The 21,640-nt window shown below is 41.1% G+C and overlaps 1 protein-coding gene across 1 annotated transcript in view; it reads right to left on the minus strand.

Annotated features, from left to right (window-relative positions):
• Positions 1-1,643: 1,643 nt before the first annotated feature.
• Positions 1,644-21,640, minus strand: part of LOC136628345 (annexin A1-like) — a 34,754-nt gene continuing 14,757 nt past the window's right edge. Inside the window, exons 2-13 of the mRNA XM_066604165.1 lie at positions 20,277-20,357; positions 17,894-17,981; positions 15,637-15,731; positions 13,785-13,898; positions 13,578-13,668; positions 11,972-12,051; positions 11,126-11,182; positions 9,473-9,566; positions 7,193-7,288; positions 5,347-5,405; positions 3,698-3,820; positions 1,644-1,872 (exon numbers count right to left, since the gene is read on the minus strand). Coding sequence (XP_066460262.1) covers positions 1,816-1,872; positions 3,698-3,820; positions 5,347-5,405; positions 7,193-7,288; positions 9,473-9,566; positions 11,126-11,182; positions 11,972-12,051; positions 13,578-13,668; positions 13,785-13,898; positions 15,637-15,731; positions 17,894-17,981; positions 20,277-20,342 — 1,020 coding nt within the window. The 5' untranslated portion in view covers positions 20,343-20,357 and the 3' untranslated portion in view covers positions 1,644-1,815. The remainder of the gene's footprint in view (positions 1,873-3,697; positions 3,821-5,346; positions 5,406-7,192; positions 7,289-9,472; positions 9,567-11,125; positions 11,183-11,971; positions 12,052-13,577; positions 13,669-13,784; positions 13,899-15,636; positions 15,732-17,893; positions 17,982-20,276; positions 20,358-21,640) is intronic.

Raw genomic sequence — 21,640 nt, forward strand, 5'->3', positions numbered from 1 at the left:
ACCCCTTCTAAAATCTATAAGGCACTCAAACAAAACGACCAACGTCCCTCTTTCATCCCCTGTTGGGAATCGGAGTTAAATACCGCCCTTACCACAGATGAAATAAGGGATATATCTAGGTCTCATTCGTCCTCCTCTACCAGGTTCCAAGAACTCAACTATAAAATAGTTTCCAGATGGTATAAGACCCCAGTCCTACTCAACAAAATAGATCCAAGTTACTCCTCACAATGCTGGAGATGCTCAGTAGGTATTGGATTGTACCTACACATCTGGTTTATCTGCCCGCTCTTACAACCTTTCTGGGTAGAGGTCCAGAAGTTACTGGGCCTAATCCTCAAATCCAATATCATCCTCACGCCTGAGATAGTTCTGTTAAACTTGAATGCCCCAGGCCTTCAAACTGAGCACAAATCTGCCTTCACTTTTCTCATAAACACGGCTAAGATACTAATTCCCAGATACTGGAGACACAATACAGTCCCACTTCATCTCGGAATGGTTTAAGGAGGTGAACATTATCTGCTCCTCAGAGCCAGACCGATGGGAGCCAGACAGATGGGAGACTTAGAGAAGTTTGCAGATACCTGGAGCGCCTGGCTCTCTTACACGTGGAGACTATGACCCACTCCCATTTTGGTGCTGTCCCCTAATCACCAAACCTCTGGTTTTCTTATCGGATGCCTCTATACTAGTGACCTATCCCTCATGGGTTTATTGTCTTTCACTAATTTTCTTTCTTGCTGCTGTTTTCCATCACGTCTAACAGAACTGTCAATGTTCTTTTTTGTGTTGATTGCTTTATTTTGTTAGTAGCCACAAATTTCACCCATTTTTGATTGTAAACCCCCCCCCCCCCCCCTCTTTTTTTTCTAATCAAAAAAAATCTATAAAGGGTTACATCCATGGTTAAAGAAGTTGACATTGTGCAGCTCTTAAAGGGACTAAGAATTTGTTTGTATTAATTAAAACCAGATAGAAAAATGGTTTCCATTTTTCTTATCGGGTTTTATTTTTGGACTGTAAAATGTTATTCTGTTTTCAATACAGGACTATGGGGCGACCATCTTTCCTGTGTTAGATTTAACAACATTTAGAAAATATGCTTTACAGCAGCTTCATGGGCCATTCACATACTGTACATGAGGGGACCCATTGACTTATATGGGAGACTGTTCTAGATATGCTCTGACCTGTGCATGGGTCATTTTGTAGGAAGGAGTATTAGATAGCCACAGCAGATCACCTATTGAATGGAGGATCCTGTGTTATCTACATGTAGGCGTTACCTCTTCGTGTATGTTGTAGCTGATGTTTGGACCTCAGCTCTCATACGAATGCAGTCTAAAGAAGCAGGGGCCTTTGTCCCATCTCAGGAGAGCAGTGGAGGGAAACCATAGTAAATTAGTAGCTAGAGAGAAGGGAGCAGGGGACACGAGAGCAGCTGGGAGGGAGCAGGGGAAAAGAAAGAGCAACTGCTCCGATCCCTGTGTGTAGGGCAGCTGATCAGCTTTGATTCCAAGTGATGTACCCCGGCCAATGAACTATTGAATGCTTGTGGTGTAATGCTTTCAGTTTAGTAAAAGTAGGACATCTTTGCACACCATGTGTACCTTAATTTGTACATATTTTGTTCACAAATATTTTGAATTGGATTGACAAATAGTACTTTAATGAAGAATTTTATGCAAAATGAAAACATAACACAACATATAAAACACTTGTGATGGAATGTCATATTGCATTGAGATATTGAGGACCATAGTCGTCTAGTGTGGCATAAACAATCTGGTAGCTTTTCACTTCAGATTTTCTTTAATCACTTCCACACAGAGCCACCAAAATGGTTTCATAATCTCCTTTGGTATCATCCTGCAAATAAATAGGAGATAATTAAAAGCATATTGAGAAAAAAAAATTAATCAAGCCTCAGAACCTGCATACAGGCGTGGAGGGGGGGGGGGGGGTGCAAAATAATGGAAACACCTATATGTTTATTCTCAATCTTAGGTGTTGCCATTATTTTGATAAGCCCCTGACAATACCATGAGTACAGATCTTGTATGGTGGCACACAGAATCTTTACAGTCAGGTATTAGGAAACAGAAGGCACTATGTACCAGGGTCCAACTGGGCTGTCCGGGGCCCACCAAGGAAATGGATTTTGTGGGTCAAGCATATTGAAACAGGTCCGGTATACAGATTCGTATTATGAACCTGTTACAGATGACATTACATCTGTAGGTCATTTCATCAATATAACACACAAAGATTTACCTTAGTTCCATATTATGATCCACAAAACATGGACCTAATTAAGAGCTAAAATACACTTGTCTTAAAGCCACCTAAGGAACACTACAACTCAACAGCTTCCAAAGATCTGTAGTTGACTAGATATGCTGGGAGTTGTACTTCGTAGAGGGATTGTGGGAGACCATCAGTGATCATATTTGGAAGAGAAAGGGCACTGTCACACAATGCGGAGTTATTCACCAAAATCCATACGTAGACATGCTGGTTTTGAAGTGGTAAGCTGCAGCGGCAGATTAAGATGCATCTTGAGCTGCATCTTGTGAAAAATAAAAAATAAAAATTCAGCAGCATGAAAGCACCTTAAGAGGCGTTTCACATGTGCTGATTTTTTCCACAATACGCAACTAAAAATGCATCCACCAGCGCAGGTCAGGATTCCAAAGTGGTAAGATATAAGAAAGGGCTGACTGACATCTTGCCACTTGTTCTTGCTGGTGCAGTGGTGCTCAGCAGGCAGGAGCTTATACCTCAGAACAAGCAGCAGGGCAGGGAGCAGTGGAAGAGCACTGACAGCGCTAAAGGAAGCATCAGCAACGGCCCACAAGTGAAGTGGCAGAGGCCACAACAGCACTGTCCGCATGCCAATGAGCAGCCAGAAGTGAAGGGGCATTGATGACTAGAGGTAAATGCTAGAGAAAAGAAAGGGGTCTGAAAAGTCAGGCCCAAAGTTCAGATGTTGCGTAGAGCTACTGGCTTGGAGATGAAACACTGTGGGAAAGACAGCATCAGCGCGGAGTCTCCAACTCCAGAAGGACACTTATTTTGGATCTATGAAGGCTTGTAGTTGAGTAATAATGCCGATTAAGGGTTATTAGGAACCAGTCAAAGCCAGCATCACCACTCAGCCTACGTAAGTGAGGACGGCCTCATTAAATAGCAGTTGGTGTGCACACCATAAAAGAATGGGTTAGTCAGCCTGCAGTGGGTTGTGTAAAGTTTAGTAAAGCATAGGAGTTGCTAGTTAATGATATATGTGACGTTTATAATGTAATGGCACAACAAGTCATCCGACATACAGAGGGGAAATGTGGCATAGATCTGACATAAACTGACAAAGTTGACATCTACAACATTAGGGTGAAATAGGTCTAGGCCCCAGGTAACGATATCGATGACGGCCAGTAGTAAGTAAATCAGGTGAGTTGTTGCGGGCCGATTCAGGACAAAATCTAAAGATGATGAACCTTACAATAGAATATCATGGCATATTGCAGGTACAAGTAAAAGTGTTCTCCTGTGGAGTATAATTATCTGTTTAGTACTTTTTGGGCTCTGCCTCTCACCACTGTGCCATCACAGAATGCCATCTGCCTCATACACATAACTGTACCATGGATTGCCTTAAAAATAGTTGGATTGTTTTTTATGCTATTATACTTACCAAAATTGCCTGAAGCAGAGTTTTTCCATACATTCTCTTGTAGTGAGCCTTGATTTCATTCATGTCTATTTCTGAACGGGAAACCATAACTCGAATTAAAGCTTTGTCCCGAGTTCCAGAGCCCTGTATGTGGTTGCAAGGAAGTTTTATATAAGATCAAATATATAAATAGAATATCAATCTTAATATGTAATATATAGATGAATATAAAATTATGTAGAAGAAATGTCAATCTCCCTTAACCCTTTCCAATCCACTGTTTGATGTCTGAAGACATTCTGATTGAAGGCTGGACAGTTCCGATGTCGGAAGTCATCCGGCAGGGTATTCTTACTGCATATTACTGGCTGCTCTGTTGTCGAGGGCCTCTCCGGCATGTCACATACTGCGGTACTGGCTCTAGCCAGCAGATGGTGCCATTGTAAAATAGCAGAAGAAAGCCCCCTAGAAGAAGAAACCCCGAATCCAAAATTGGATTGCAAAGGTTTAAAGTGGACTTACAATTAAATTATTAAAAACACAAGTTGTTTATTGCAGGGTATATAATAAAAGTGCAATAGACTACCTGCCTTTTGTGGTGCTTTTGTTCCCAGATGACAGCTCCATTGATTTCTGTTACCACTATAATAGGACTTCTCTAGATAACTATTATTCCTCAAAGACATATCCACAGAATTTACAGTCTGCTAGATGCGCCTTGGTCTTGGAATGTGGCTAGCTTAGCTCAATATGGGCTCTCTCCCAGTTGAAGGAGGACATCTCAAAAGTCACTCATGTAATGTGAGAAAGGAGACCAGCCCAACCAGAGTCTATTGTCATTTTTGTTTGGAGACAAGCATAAACTGTAGGTTCACCTTTGGCCAGTGTCCCCAAATTTATTGCAAGTAACATTAATAGAAACCCCACTAAGGTCAGTTTTACATGTGTATTATGGGTGCATTAATGTGTCTGTAATATCTCCACCCAACAATGGGTCTACTGAGTTTGGCTTAGTAGACCTGTTGTTGGACTAGGACACTTGTCTTTATTATCCGAATATAAAGTAATACTAAGGAATGTCCTCATGTGACTTTGCCCTAATATAATGCCATCAGAATTTATTTTATTTTTTTTTGGGGGGGGGGGGGGGGTAAGAGGGTTGGCAATCAAGAATCTTGTTAACTTTCAGGGAAGCAGATATAGGTTGTTCTATATACATTGCAGCACTGTTCTAATGACAGCACTTGGACAATAGCAAGAAATTGAAGGATGCTTTGAATGTTGCTTTTAGGGTGGATTTACATCTGAAAAGGCAGCAGGAAAGGGGAATCCCCTGCCGAAAGGCTCCATGATATGACAGAACCAGACAGCACTGAACAGACCCCATTGACTATTTCCCTGCATGTAGCGCTTTTTCTTCCGGTATTTTGTGCTTGATCTGTGATGGAACCTTCAACCGGAGGTTGCAATGCAGATGAGAACCCACCCTTAGAAGTTGCTTTTGGAACTAATAGAACATTGCTTTCCGAAGAGGGAGCAGTAATAAAGGATGCGGCCCCTTCGGTTTCAGGATTGATGGTGGTCATAGTGGTTGTTCCCCCATGAACATAAAGTAGTGGCATATCCCAATAAGATGAAAATAACCCTTCAAGATCAGACATATGTTTTACCTTCATTGACAAGTAAAGTTTTTCTGCAAAGAAAGCAGCTCTGCTTGTAGCACATTTCACTGTAAAGAGAAGAAAAAAAAAGTGATAACTTATAATGGTTTTTAACTTGCTTAGGCTTGGTTCACATCTTTATCAGCATTCTTGTTCTTATCAAAATAACTAACACTTCTGTGGATCCTGACAGACTCCATTATAAATCAATGGGATCTGGTGGGGTTCAGCAAGTTTAAATGGAAGCCATAACTCAAGTGTAAAACACTCTACATACCTACTACTAGGTGTAGGGTGTACTAAAAAGGCACTTGTCAAAAAAAAAAAAAAAAAAAAAAAAAAAATCCAACAAAGGACTTTTCGGAATCTAAATCATATCGGTGTAGTATATCTGTGATTGTAATGTTGATATAAGTAAGTGATTATACACAAATATCAAGTACAGTGTACTTCAGACAGTAGTAGTAAAAATACTACACCAATCTACCAAAATAATCCCCAAGAGGGGGGGGGGGGTAGAAAAAAAAAACAAAAAAAAACAAAAAAAAAAAAGTGTATACAAACTGCATACCAGTCTTAGGCTGGCTTCAGACGGCCAAGAATCTCGCGTGAGTTTGGTGCGTTGCGAGACTCAAAAACTCATGAGAATATGAACCTCATTCATTTGAATGGAGTCATGTACATGAGTGATGCTGGAAAAATTGTGGCATGTTCTCTTCACATTCCTCGAAATGCATCGCCCAATATTTTCAATGGACAGTAAGACACATTGCACATCGTGTGAGGTGTACACAAGTGTGTTACAAGGTTTTCCATTGAAAACATTTGCCAACACGCCTGAAAGCCGCACTGGAGGATTGCTACTTCACAGAAGTGATGGGAAGCATACTTGGACCAATATTCTCTGCGCCTGTGTGTAGGTAGGCTTAAGATTTGCTTATGGGACTTGCAGCATAAATCATCCAAAATCTCTAAAAAAAAAAAAAAAGAAAGGTACAAACTGCAATATTTTTTTTTTTTTTTTAAACAGCATGTCTATCTATGCTGCAGAATTCAACTCTTGAATTTTGCAGCTTTTCTGCTATTAAAATGTGGCCAAATTAACAAAGTTTAGATGCCGATTTGGCCACCACAGATTTCCAGTTGAATTGCTGAAAGTATTCCATTGCAGAATGTCCACAGCGATCTCACAGAGTGTGAAGAAACCCTAAGCATTTTTACACAGGACAGATACAGATTTTGGTGGTATCAAACCACTACCTAATGCGCATAAGGGTGTCTGCACACTCTTCCAATGGCAGATTGTAGGGGGAAAGTAGGTTTGTGTGCGTGTGACTTATTTGTATTGCGCCAACTTATTCTGCAGCGCTTTTGATTTTTTTTCCCCCCCGCCCATTTCCATCAAGCTGGATACTCATTTTACCGACCTCGGAAGGATGGAAGGGAGAGTTAACCTTGAGCCGGCTACCTGAACCATTCGGGGATTGAACTCAACCTTCAGGTCGTGAGTGAGAGCTTAGGACTGCATACTGCTGCCTTAACACTCGTCACAAGAGGATTTCAGCATGCTTGATCCTTTATTCTGAAGTGAGATAAACTCCCACCAGTGGTGTCTGTTAGCAACATACTCCCCTCTACTGAGAACACATGCAGAAGCTGACCGTACAAGTGTATGGGCGATTCACGGTGTATAGCAGTTGGGTGAATGAGCATTTGGCCAAGGAGTTTTGACTACTTTAGCAAACTTTAATTTACATTCACAGAAAATGAAATCTTAGAAAAATGGCCATTTTATTATACTGTACAGGATCAAGTTGTACCAAAGCAAATTGCACTCCCTTACTACAGTACATACCAATGGCGGTAAGGCAATTTTCAATGTCTCCTTTCAGCTCCAGGTCCAGTACTTTGTTCACATCATGCTTGCTGTATTGCTTGTATTTTTGAAACACTGCAAGTAAAATATTTAACCAAAGGTAAGAAATTCAATATGGAATATCATTTTGTGTACAGAAATTGAAACTCTTAAGCCCCATTTACATGCAAAGATGATCGCTCAACATTCCTTAGATAGGGAGAATGACAGTTTAAGCGATCATTCTGCATAAGCTGCTAATGGGCACAAATGCCCATTAGTTGTTAATTAGCTTAATTTGCAGGCAAATGAGCGTCTTTTCACTGTATGGAGATAACAGTGGGTGATCTGTTATCTACATACAGCTCCATTGTTCTCCAGTGGGACAGCAGCTGAAACAATGTTATTAGTGCCCTCCGGGGAGAATCACAGTATGCGCTTTCTGCTATCAGCTCGCAGAATGATGGTTTTTATTCTGAACTAAAAATAATCGTTCGGCAGAAAAGCAAACAATGGTAGAATTTACATGCAACGATTATCACTCAAAAGTCTTTGTTTGAACGAATTTTGAGCGATAAACAGTGTGTAAATGGGCCCTTAGTCTATAGCGGTCGCATGATCAAAGATCGCAGTACAACCCAGTAATTATCTAATTAAAAGTTAATGCTAATTGCATTGTGATTTGCAAGTAGCCACAACTGTGATCCAAGCTTGCTGGATTTAATGTTGATCTGCAGGTTACAGTCGCAGCGCTTTGAAAGTGTCATACAACACGCATAGACTTGTTGGATTAAGGGCGCGGTCACACGAGCGTAGGCGTATTTACGTTTACACGTGCGCAACGTTTAATCGCCGGAAAGAACGTTTTTCGGCAATCATGACCAGAGCTAGAAAGCGTATTATCGTTTGTTCCTACTTTGCAAACTATCTTTTCGGCCATCGAATATGCGTTGGCATGTATTTCGGTCGCATATCTTCCGGTTTTTTTCGGGTTGCCGTTTTTACGCGCCGTAAACAAAAAAAAAAAACCAAAAAAAAACACCCGTGCGAACGAATACATTGGAAACCAACGCCTCAGATGGTCACGTTTATACGATTGGGCGCAAAAACGCACCGTTTATGCGCTCGTGTGAACGCACCCTAAAAATCAGAGCTACACTGCAATCTTTAGTCATGCAAGCCCGGTTGTGGCCAAAGTCACCATGTAGCCCTTATCCTGCGTGAGAAAACATCTATAAGTAAAACTCTAAGGATATGATCACATGGGGCAGAAAATTCCGCAGCATTTCTGCATTAAAGTAGTGTCTGCAGCTAATTTTAGTAGCAACAGAGCTCCGTCTCACCTCGGACTACATTAGCTGTCAGCTTACCCTGGCACAGGCTCCCCGGCAGCATCTAGTGAGCTCCAAGCTGCTGGTCAGGCGATTCCACTACCGCATCACCTGACCAGCCACTTGGCACTCACTAGAGGCTACCAGAGGGCTGATGGTGGGGTGTGCTGACAGCCAATGCATTGCAAGGTGAGGGGGGGGGGGGGGGGGGGGGGCGGGAAGCTCTGTAGCTGCTATTTACAGAGAAACTCAGACTGATATTGCACTCTTAAGCCTGAGATTTCTGCTGCAAATACGATGTGTTTTTTGGAGGGGAAAAAACAAAACAAAAAAAACACACACATTGCATTTCTGCAACATATGATTTTCAAGCATGTTTTTTCATTAGGAAAAAATTTTTTTTTAATGCACTTGCATGAAGACTGCATCTACACACGTGTAATGCAATTTTTTTTGCTGTAAAGGAAATATTGGGCAATTCTGCAACAGAATCACCAAAAAAGGACATGCAGCGATTTTGCAATCTCGGACCATCGGTTTGAGAAAAATAAATAAGAAATTCGCACCCTTAACAATCCAATTTTGGATTCAGGGTTTCCTAGGGGCTCTTTTTCTCCCATCATACAAGGGCACCATCTGCTGGCTAGAGCCAGTACTGCGGCATGGTACATGCTGGAGAGGCCCCAACAGCAGCCAGTAATCTACAGTAATACCCTGCCGGATATCTTCTGACATCGGATCTGTAAAGCCTTTAATCAGAATGTCTTCAGACGAGACAGTGGATTGGAAAGGGTTAATAGATTGTGTATGTGATCCTTAGTGATCAGATGTAGGCGATTAATACGCAAGTATTTGTATGTTCTAATAAATTCTCCTTTTTCTTTATTTGATGTGTATTTGGGTGGTAAACATTATACTAGTGAGTAGATTGTCTTAGCCTGATACTCACCTTTCTGGAGGTGTGGAAAACTGCGTGTCGTGAGGATGTTGGTGAACATGGAAACATCTGTTCCTTTTCTCTTTTCACCTGCTTCATACAAGGCCTGGAAAAAAAAAATATATATATATTATATACACACACACACACCTTTATAGGACAAATAAATGGGATTTCTCAGCTTTTTTTTTTTTCCTTTTTCTTAATTTACTGGAGAAAAATATTTTGCAGTACTTTTTTTTTGCAAACAGGGTAATACTTAGTTCTCCCTGTCATTTATTTTGGGAGCACAATGAATGACACTATTTGTAAACATTAGTTTTTAGATACATGATTAAACATGGAGTGAATCTCTCCGAGGCTGGTCTCACACAACCGCATTTGAATTGCGGATTCCTCAAGCGGTCGATGCGCTGTAATACAATGTTCAGTCAAATGCATTGAATTATGCAGTCCCGATCACATTAACATGTCAGAATTGCCTAACCTGCTTGCTGAAAATAGAACGCAGCATGTTCTATTTTACTCCAGATATCTGTGACAGAGCCCATTTTTCCTCTATAGTCATGGATATACCTGCAGCCCATATGCAATTATATTAAGTAGGAGCTGCAAGTATCTGCATCATCGCTAAGTGACGGTGCGGGAAATCCGAACAAAAAAAAAAAAAAAGGGTACTGTGGAAGACCGCCTGTGTGAGTACATGGTACAGTACGTGGCTCTACGCAGGGTCACTGGCCAAGCTCACAGCTAGAATCTGCTGTGGGCCTCCCGCAGCAGATTCCGCATACTGCTATATGACCCCGGCCTGAGGATATGTCTACGCAGCAGAAAATATGTTACATGCAGATTTGTTAGTATTTCGGTTGAGCTTTACCCAGAATTTCACTCTATTTGAAGGATTGAAATACACAGCATGAATCAACATGCTGTAGACTTAATATCTGCACTGCCAGCCAATTTACAATGCATGTTGTGGACTTGTTTCTGTAGCATGTGGATGAGATTTCTTTAAATCTCCTTTGTTTGTACTCTAATATGCTGCTCATTTTTCACATGGAATTCATGGCAGAAAATATGCAACATATATGCTCAACATACAGTAATGTACAACAAACTATCACCCTAAATAAACTAAAGGTAATTCTCAACTTGGATGAGGGATAACTCAACGTACAGTGGTGGTCTGACTGCTGGGACTCCCACCATGCCAGAGAGATTGCGCCTGTCACGCCACCATTCCATTCACTGTAGTGGAAAATGGATAGCCGAGTGCCCAGTCATCCCCAGCAGTCCCTCTGAAAAGAATGGTGTGAATGTGTGGCCACCTGTCAAACTTTAGGGATTTGGGAGGCAATTGTTCCCTATAGCATTCAAGGGGTATACCCAACTTGAGAAATGAGGGTAAAAGATTAATGGGGTGCTTTTATAGCTCCAGGGACCCATTTATTTGATGTTTTTTAACCCTTGGTAGAAAGTTATCGCTAAAAATAAACTCATTGTTGAAAATAGATAACTATAACTATAGTTTCAGGTGCTTTACATGCAGCTATGAATATGATTTGGCGTCGCATGAAGTTCTGTATGAGGTGGTTCAGAGTGTTCTACTATATATAAACCTTTAGCACAAACATACAGAAAACTGTCATGAAGAGCTGCACTTACCCTGGCATCATTATCCACGATTTCATCATTTACACGGGCATCTTCACTGCGGTCCCCCTATAACACATGTACACATGCATTATGACTAAACCAGAGGAACTGTGCTAAGAAACATTCTGCAGTAATGCCACATAAAAGCCTTTTAACTGTTTGCATGAGATTACAGCTAATAATGCATTTATGTGTCCTTTCCATAGGTATCCAGACACAAATACTATCCCTGAGTAAAGCTCACTTTGCACTAGCATCAGTTGTGAGGAGAGAGGATCTCCAAACACTTAATTTATTTCAAATTCCATAAAAATGTCATCTATACCATTATACACATTTGTGTGGTTGGCAATACTAATAGTTAATTCATTGATGGCTTTAAAAGTATAACAAGCATAAAAGTAGAAGATATTATTTTCCCTATGGCTGGGTTCACATGGGGCGGGATTGTCAGTGGAATGTCCACTGCAGACAAGTCGTGGAATGTAAATGCAGCGGAATGCTTGCGTTAAGGGTCTGCACGAAAATTCCACGGCAATTCCGCCCCGTGTCAACCCAGCCTTACTGCATCAGTGATGGAATGGAAGAGAATGTACCCCCTTCACCTTATTATGACGTCCAGCTTTACCACATTGGGCAGAACGTTATGGTGTCCCGTTTCCCCATTTTAACTCTTTATAACCTTTGAGCTAGTGCTCCACTCTTTTCTGTAAGTACAGTTCCCCCTACTGGAGCAAAGCAGAAGACCAACCAGGGCTGGGCCCCTCTTTTCATGGGCCCTATAGCAGGTGCATGACTACAATATTTATGCCCTTGAACAGTACTGTATGATATGCAGAGATTATATAGAAATACCTTTGCAAGTGCAAGCAATGCTTTCTGAAAATCCCCAGATGTGTCTGAGGTTATATCCTTTGACAGGTCATTCTTGAATACTGCAACAAAAAAAAAAAAAAAAAAATTTAAGAAAAAAAAAAGGAACATTTAATGCAATGATCAACACTGTCTATTAAGTGCATGTGAAGTATGTCAAATACAGTACATGAAAATATTCTATATAGATATTTTTATTGTTAAGTCATCGTAACATGGAACTCATTGACTGCCATACTGCAGTTCCTTTTTAATAATGGGGGAAAAAAGATTTGCACAGAGTTAGCCACTATATAGAAAAGTTAGAAACCTCAGTAATTGCAATAATCATGACAAATATTCTGGAAAGCTTAATATTTGTCATTATTTCAGTCAGTCACTAAAGGGAATCTCTGGATAGATAAATCAATCTTATTTGTATAGCACCAAACTTATTCCACAGCACTTTCAGGTAATTTATTACCCCCCACCAAGCTGGGTACTCATTTTTATTGACCTTGGAAGGATGGAAGGCCGAGTTAACCTTGAGCCGGCTACCTAAACCATGCAGGGATTGAACTTGCAACCTTCAGGTAATGAGCAAGAGCTTAGGACTGCATTTCCGCTGCCTTAGCACTCTGTGCCACATGACTCAGTAGGGTCTGGACCTGCTGGTGTGAATTGAGAGAGTGCAGGAAAAACAGATAATGCCATAGGATGTTTAAAGTGCTTGCACCAAAATTTGACTTCTTGTTCATTCACAGGATACTACAGCCAAACACAGAATTCAGCAATCAAGAGCTGAGCTCTGTGATTGGCTGCAGCATCCCACAATGCCCCATACACCAGCTGCTGCAGCCTGTAAGCAGTATGCCAGAGGGGAGACCTAAAACTATTGTCACGGGACATAACTTGCCTGAAAAGACAGTGTCCCTTTAACTATTGTGGCCTTATACGCAGCCTTCTTGCCGGGGTTAGACTGACTTAGAGAGAAGTGTTAGGAAAGCAAATATTCTTTTTGGTACATCGGATCCTTCTTCACTCCTTTCTTTCTCACTCATTTTTTTGTTGTTGGATGCCTTGTATGGAGTTTGTGCACACGTGTGATGAAAGTCAGGGCTACAATGAAACTTTTTACAGTCCTATTGATTGGTTTTTAGGTATTGAGCTACAGTGCTGGGCCAAAGAATATGAGTTGTATGCCGAAGGCACAATACAAGCAAGTTGGTGCAGTCTTCTAATTGAGCAAATCTAAAAACACTTTGTAAATGACTGCACAGTACTTCAGGCATTAGCTGCAATGCCATCTTCAAGCAAAGGACTTTTAGCTGAGCTCAATTAGTAGACTACATTAAACGGAAAATGTGAAAGTAGCCTCCGAGTACCCGTATACACTGCAGCTGATCCACAGTAACCATGTGTGGATCCTTACCAATTGCTGGGCTGCACAAAGTTGTATCAGTTAAATATCATTGTTTCAACTGGCAAGTTCCAAACGGCATGCAGTTATTGTATATGGGCCGCGGCATCCATAATCACAGAATAGATTTTTATTCTGTTATTTTGAAGGGGAGATTAAAGAGCCCCCAAAGACTTACTCCATACTTACATTCTTTGTAAACTCTGTTGATTTCTCTGATCTCCTTGTTTGTTCTTGATGCCAAGATCTCAATAAGAGTATCCTCATCAGTTCCCAGCCCCTATAGAAAATAGCATACAGTTGGGTACATGGAGGTATATTACACGGATAGTAGTTGAAGCACACAGTGAAACTCTAGAAGTAATTAGAGATAGCACTCTATACTGCATACTGTACCTTGGTGGCATGTTTCAGTTCCTGAGCATCAAATTCAGCTTGGGTTTTCAGTAAAGCCAAAACAACCTCTTCCAAGTGGCCAGAGAGGGCCTTCTTCAAAGCTTCATCTAGAGGCTTGAAACAAAACAGTCAAATGATATTCCAACTTTTACATGGCAACACACAGTATTTATTATGTATATTTCATTGTAAGATCTTTGACATTATGTCCTTTTCAATGTAATTGTTTTAGTGCGGATGGAAAAAAAAAAAAAAAAAAAAAAGTCCCATATACAGCTCCTCTAAGGCGTTTCCTGGAAATGATAATTAAAAATTACACACCCTACAGACAGTAGAGCTGTTATTGGGCATCCAGATCTCATTTGTATGGCTGGTTTCACACTATGTTTTGGGTCTGTCCTCCATGCAAACAAAAAAAAATTAAATAGGACAGCAGTCTTCTATCCCGTGTAAAAGTCTGACCAGGACAGAAAATATTAGACCAAAGACGACTCCATCTCACATATTCACCCCTATGGTCCCATCCCAATTCCATCCTGGTTTCCATTACCATGCAGTTTTTTGCATGGACCACATGGACTATAGTTTTACTGAACTTGAGAGAACAGAACTGACCATGCTCACTGGATAATTGATTGGATAATGCTCTTCTATAAGACAGGACAACTGCGTAGTGAGTTGGCATAGGACTGAGTGACAGGAAGCTGGTGGCTGAGCAGCACTGATGCCAGGAGAAGGACTAGGAGAGCTGCTGACTCTTGTACCCAGAGAGGCTGGGTAAATGGAATGACAGTGGGGATGCTGCCCAGCCAGAGGCCAATAGGAAGGGGGGGGGGGTGTCACTATTACTACTGGGACTGCTATGGAGGTGCTAATCTAGAGTTATGGGGGAGCTAAATAGAGTTTATTTTGCATTTATGTATCCTGCCATAGGTATCCCTGGGTAAAGCTCACTTTGCACTAGCATCAGTTGTGAGGAGGGAGGATCTCCAAATAGTCTGCACCATTATACACTTGTGTGGTTAGTAATAATAGTTTACAGTTAATTCACTGATCTGCTTTTAGGCTTGATACTGTATTTTAAAAGCAAAGACATTTTAATTTACTACATCAGTAGTGTGATTAGAAGGGGATGTCCCATAGCAAAAATCAAAATGCCGCCCCACACCTTACCCCATTACTACTGGAGCCACTTTAGGGGTCACTATGGGGGGGGGGGGGGGGGGGGGCAGTATTACTATGGAGGTCACTAGTAGTACTGGGGTCATCATGGCAGTCACTATTACTGGTGCTGCTATGGTGATCACTGTTACTATTGGGGTCACTATGGAGGTCATTACTACTAGTGCGGGGGGGGGGGGGGGGGGTCACTATTACTACAGTCTTACAATTACAATCAGCCCCTTGAATGCAACCATAAGGCTGATGTGGCCCTCAGTGAATATGGGTTTGCAATAAGGGTATCACCTCTATAATACATTAAGCAGGAATATTTGACATCACATAGTAAATACTCATATGCACAGTGAGACTACAATTCTAGGGTTTTTTTTTTTTTTTTTTTTTAAGAACTCTTGATTGGTTTGGTTTCCTGCTATTACTCCTCCTTGTCAATATGTTGTGTCCTTATTGAAGAGTTTTCTCTAGGACTTTTTTTTCTTGAACCCCTGAAGGGTCGAACTACATGGATAAAATCAGTTATATAAACAAGCCAAGTTGCCTTGAAAATGTTTTCAGATTGGTGGTCATCTGACAAACAGATTTTCTACTCCCTTATTACAAAAACAGCTAGTCTAGATCATCAGTGCTCCTTTCAAAAGGGGTGGAATCGTGGGGTATTCCCAGTACTCACCTTTCCAGTGCTGCTCTGGTAGGCGGCCTTTATGGCCTGGCGCTGAGCATTATTTCTTTTGGTCAAAATATTGATTATTGTTGCTTCATCAACACCTATAAAAATATATAACATCATTTGTATGATTGGCTATCTTTATAGATACACAATAAAAGGCTTTTACTGTTTGCAGTATTTTGCAATTTAGTTCAACAACTTCAATGTACGGGGTTAGTGAAATTAAACTTCCCCAACTCTGAGGCCCCTGGAGGGTATTCTGCTGCTCCAAAGGAGCCAAAATTCGGACAACCGCCATTTCAGATCATCTTTCAATTTTCAAAAAAATAAAAAAAAGTTAAGCTGCCCATAGGTGGCGCTGTAGCTATGAAAATCACTCCACAAATATTCAAAGTGTTTCCTTGGATTTCAACAATGTTCTCTATTCACGAAATGAGGTTTTCTACCTCTGAATGCAGTGAATCAGCTTGAATCGCTACTAATGCTAACAAATGCGATACTGATGCAGGTCTGTCACGGCAGACCTAGTCCGCTACAGCATCACTTATTGGGGACTTTACACAAAAAAAATAAATAAATTTCCCCAAAAATGGGGAGTACATCATTTGAAGTGGCTGTTGCCCAAATTTCGGCACATTTGGAGAAGCAGAACGCCCTCCAGAGCCATCTGCTGGATATGTTGGTGCTACACAAATAAAGATTATATTATCGGAGTTGGAGAAGTTTCATTTTGCTAACGTTTTCTGTGCACATTGGCCAATGCATAGAGCTGTATTACCAATAATTGTTATATGCATCTGTAATACAATCCCTATAGATTGCTATAGGCCCACACTGCACCCCTCTATAGCTCTATGGTACATGTACAGTATGCTGTTTCCTTATGAATTATCGTGGCATAAGGCATCTCTGTGGGGTCCAGTCATGTTCTAAAGAGCTGCATGCCACCCATGTTTCCGAGTACTATTAGCAAACAATGGAATGTTCTGGATTGCCCAAATGTAATGACAATTAATCCAAGGATTATTCTGATTGGCAGACTGGAGTCAGGGGGAGGATTTTTTTTTCTCCCCTCATTGGGGTTTTTGTCTTCCTCTGGCTCAACATTGGGGAATAGGCTGAACTTGGTAGACATGTCTTTTTTCAGCCTTACATACAATGTTACTATGTAAAAAGCTACATGTACAGTTTTGAAAATCATCAATTTACCATTAATTCACCTTGGATAAGTGTATCATCTTTACAAAGGAGTCTAAGTCATTATACAAATCGTTTTAAAAACTGATAAAGAGCAGTTTATTGCCTATAACAATGTAATCAGAAGTAGAACTTTAGAGCATTCAGAGGATACAGTTGCACCCGGTCATAAAACCTCAGGGGGCTCATAAAGCCTTCCCCCCCCCCCTTTCAAGACTAGAAATTAAGCTTTAGGTCTCATTCACACGGGGCGACACAGCATCACCACGAAAAACAAACAAAAAAAACACTGCAGTGATATTGCACTGCTGGTCCATGCGATATCGCTGCGGTTTCTGGCAGGGATACCGCGATTTAGTAGCACCACTTGTAAGGGATTTTTTTTTTTGGGGGGGGTGGGAATGCAGGAGTGGGTGAAATATAAGCCCTAGCTGCAAGTATACACTACCTTAAAAGCGCTGACTGGGGCTCTGCTGAAGCTTCCTCCCGGTCCCAGCCACTGTTTTTCATCTCTTTGGGCCGGGGATTGAAAAATCCCCGGCTCCTGGAAGCGCTGGCTGTGGTTGGCTAAGCGTCAGCCAATCAGAGGCAGTACTTTCAGAAGGCGTGGATTTTTCAATCCATCGGCCAGAAGAGCTGAATAGTGCCGGGGAGAAGACAGCGTACTAAAGTGATATATACTTTTTTTAGATTAGGGCTTTGACAGTAGGATCAAAAACTTAATCGCATCACACAAAAATTACGTTTTCGTGCGATGCAACAGAGGGAGGCGCCATAGGGAAACATAGGCTACAAAACCTCACGAGTCGCCGGCATATCGCCGGACCTGCAAGGTTTGTGTCGGGATGTCGCATGGTACAAAATGTCGCGCATGTGAATTAACCTATAGGAAAGCATGGGCTTCACATACATGCAATTTGTAGCATTGTCGCAATGCGACGAAATTCCCCAACTTTGTCACCTGTGTGAATGAGGCCATACTTATGGGGCCCAATTGCAAATTTTACATTGGGGCTCATCAGCTTCAAGTTACACCTCTGCATGTAATAGAGCCCATGTATACCTTTAGCTTTGATGGCCTTTTCTATGGCAGAAGCATCTCCGGCAGCATCATAAGTTGGAGCCCCCTTAAGACCTCCGGTGGCTTTTTGCTGGAAAATGAGAAATTACTAGTTATAAACATATTAAACCAACGAAACAATAGTTAGTAATTCAATTACAACTATTAGGGTATGTTCACACAGCATAAGTTCTGCAGCATTTCGGGGATGTTCACAGCAAAAAAATCCACAGCAAATCCATACCAAAATTTGCACCATTTAGTGTGGAGTTGTGCTGCAGATTTTGCAACAGATACATTGCAGAATTCCTGCTGTGGAAAATCCACAGCAAATCAGTCCTGCAGGAACATATCCACAAGGTAGCTTCACACACAGTGGGTCAATTTATGGCTGATGCTGCACCAGAATGCTAGCACAAATTACACTTTTTTGGTGCAAGTTAATTTAGACAAATATACTATTGATTTGAAAGAACCTCTTAGGCCTCATACACACAGGCAGATTTGATTTACGGAATCCACAATCTGCACCCGCGCAGGAGATCTACTGTACAAGTCGCCCATAGAGCTTCCTCAGCTCCACACACACACGGATTTGATTTGTGGATGCCGCATGCGGAAAAGAAGTCGCAGCATGCTCCATTTAACCACGGATTCCACGCACAAGGGCTCCATTGATCTCTATCTCACTCCATTATCTGGGTGGTGTACAGAATGACTCCACATCTACAGACATATTTGAAGCTTCAACAATCAGCATTGTACAATATTTGATACATTTGTCACAACTTCAAACTGGTGAAGTGAAGAAAAGATGCCAGAAAGCTGCCAAAAGTCCCCCTGATGATAAATACCTCCCAGTATTTTATCACAAAAAGGATCACATTTTACACGGAGGTTTTAACAGCATACAAGTAGTCTTTCATGCAGCCGCTCGCTCCAACCAAGCCTATGATAAAATAAACTCGTTACTACTTTGTGGCTCTTTCTAGCTCAGTGGCGTATTTTTTTCTGAAACGCAACATGCTCTGGCTAGGGTGTTTCCAGTAAACTTGTCGATAAGGGTGACTACCCACTACAGTATCTTTTTCCCTGCGAAATTCGCAGCATTTTTTTTTCTGCAGGGGTCTGTGGGACTTGTAATGTTAAAGTCACAATCGCACAAAATTTTGCAGTAAATTGTGATTTTGCGCGATCACGATTTTAACATTACAAGTCCCATAGACCCCTGCAGAAAAAAAAAAAAACAAAAAAAAAAAAAACTGTAGTGGGTAGTTGACCCTTAGAGACAAAGATGGCCAGAAAAATTGCATGTTACAGATGTAACAAATCAAAAATGCCACCACAAACACTAGTAGAAGAAATGCGGTGAAAAGTGCTTAAAGCTCATGCTGCTTTGTCCAAGAAAAAAAAAAAAAAAGTGCACGAGTAGGAGGCCCGACACTACATTTATGCGGGTGAAAGCAATAGAGGGCAATAACTTGAAGTTGCCGATGTGCGTTTTTCATGCGAGTGCCATGCGATGTCTTTTATGGTCCCAATGAAAGCAATGGGCAAGGTGCTCCAGGATAGAACATGCTGCAGTTTATATCCTTGCAGCATCGCTGTGAGGTTAAAGATCGCTTATGTGAAGAAGGCCAAAATAATAAAGTTGAGTCTTGTACGTCTTACAGAACTGGCGTGAGATTCTCACCCATGTGAGGCTTATTTAACACGGGTGAGTGCGATATCGGGCTGTGAAACTCAGCCCAGTATCACGCTTGCGAGTGTGCAGTTTCCCTGCGATGTGAGATGTTTTTATATCACAAATGCCTTGCATCACTCCAGGGTTCTCAATGGGAAACCTCGCATGGCACATCGCACACAGTGTAATGTGTTTTCCGACCTAGCGTTCCGAGGGAATGGCCAAAGATAAAACATGCCACAGTTTTTTTCCGCACCACGATGTAAAAAAAAAAAAAAAAAAAAAAATATCTAAAGGGAGTTCATATTCGTGCGAGATTTGAGAGTCTCGTAATGCACAAATCTCACGTGTTTTCTCAGCCGTGGGAGAACAGACCTTGATCTGTGTTTAAAAAAAATTAAATAAATTTGAACTTGCTCTAGATCAAACACATTTGCGCACTTAAGACCCCCATAGGTCTATGGGAGGTGCACAAATGCGCACATATGAACATGCGGGTATGTGCAAAACACACAGGGCACCTCATTTGGCTTAATAGCCATTTACTTCAGGGCAGGATGACTCCCCATCCATGTGAACAAGCGGTGTCTGTACAGTATTGTGTGCAGGCACACACACAGAGTATCCTCGTTTACTGAACAAAAAAGTTTTGCAATACGCCCGTGTGAAGCCGCCCTTATTTGAACAACATTAAGTACTTACAGTTGCATGTTCAGGATGGTCATCCAGGAATAAAGCCTCCGTTAGGAACTGACGTATAAAAGCCATGGCGAAGATCGGGGTCTATAATAAGAAAGGAAAGAATTATACCACAATGCAACTAAGTTGGAGGCAAGTCTTACAGGTGATAAGTAGTTTTTACCTCTGGAATAGAAGAATGCAATATCTGCAAGGTACAGCAGTGTGCGGACAAAAACAGCCAACGCAGTACTGGAGAGGCAGTAGTCTATGATTACATGCAAACTCATACCAAGAAAGCAAGTAACCATACATTTTCTATATACATACAATCATGACAAGTAAAAACAGAGGAATTGAAAAATAGTTCCTAAAAAGGTGCTAAAAATTCATAATAGATGCATGGAAACCTCATGAATATAAAGTGGAAAATAGTACGACTGAAGCTGTAAGACAGGGACACTTAGTTAGGTAAAGTTGCCATTACATCATGCAAGAGCTGATTATATCGTATATAACGTGTACATTGGTGCTAGCTTTTTTTTTTTTGGCTTATTAATTACTCTTGCACTTTGAGATCTGAATCTGTATAGGATTTCAATTGTATGATGTAATGTTGGCGTTGCCCCACTAGGTGTCACTGTCTTACTGTTTAGTTACACTTCAGGTTTCTGTGTAGATAATAAATCCTGCACAGATATTAAATAACATTTTTCAAAATCTTTTATACGTTTACCCATCGTGTTAGTATATTATACATAAGGAATGTATTATTTATTCTTCTTTGTTATGTATTTGTATGTAATCATGGACCATTGCCCCTAGTAGCAGGCTATATGCTTTTGGTTTGCAGTGGCATTATGGGTGGCAAGTATGTGGGTTCACAGCAGCTGGACATATTTTAGCGTGAAGTATTCTGGGGCAAAATAGTGACCAAAATACTGCAGTGTGAAAGTTTTCTTATTTCGCTTTCAGACGGGCGATAGAGTCGCATGATTTTTGAGCAATGCGAGAAATTGCTGCCTGCCCTATCCTTCTGAGTCTCCGGACGGACGGGACAGGGACAGGCACACACACACACACACACTTTCAGGGAAAAGCATCGCTGACACTCAAGACACCACAAGAATCAAAATGCATTATTGCTCCTGGTTGGACTATATAAAAGCATCAAAAACTGCTGCAAAAAAGCATTATGTGATTTGGGCCTTAGGGCTCATTCACACATGTATTCACTTATACAGCAAGTATAATACATAGCCCCATACAAAATCTCTAGGCCTGCCATTCTAGCAAACCAGTTACACCTTAAGGTCAGATTCACACGGATATATTTATAATTTGCAAAAATTAAGTGTGTAGTAAGCAGTAATCCATTCATTTGAATA

Source organism: Eleutherodactylus coqui, chromosome 5 (assembly GCF_035609145.1).
Source record: "Eleutherodactylus coqui strain aEleCoq1 chromosome 5, aEleCoq1.hap1, whole genome shotgun sequence".
Taxonomy (NCBI): domain Eukaryota; kingdom Metazoa; phylum Chordata; class Amphibia; order Anura; family Eleutherodactylidae; genus Eleutherodactylus; species Eleutherodactylus coqui.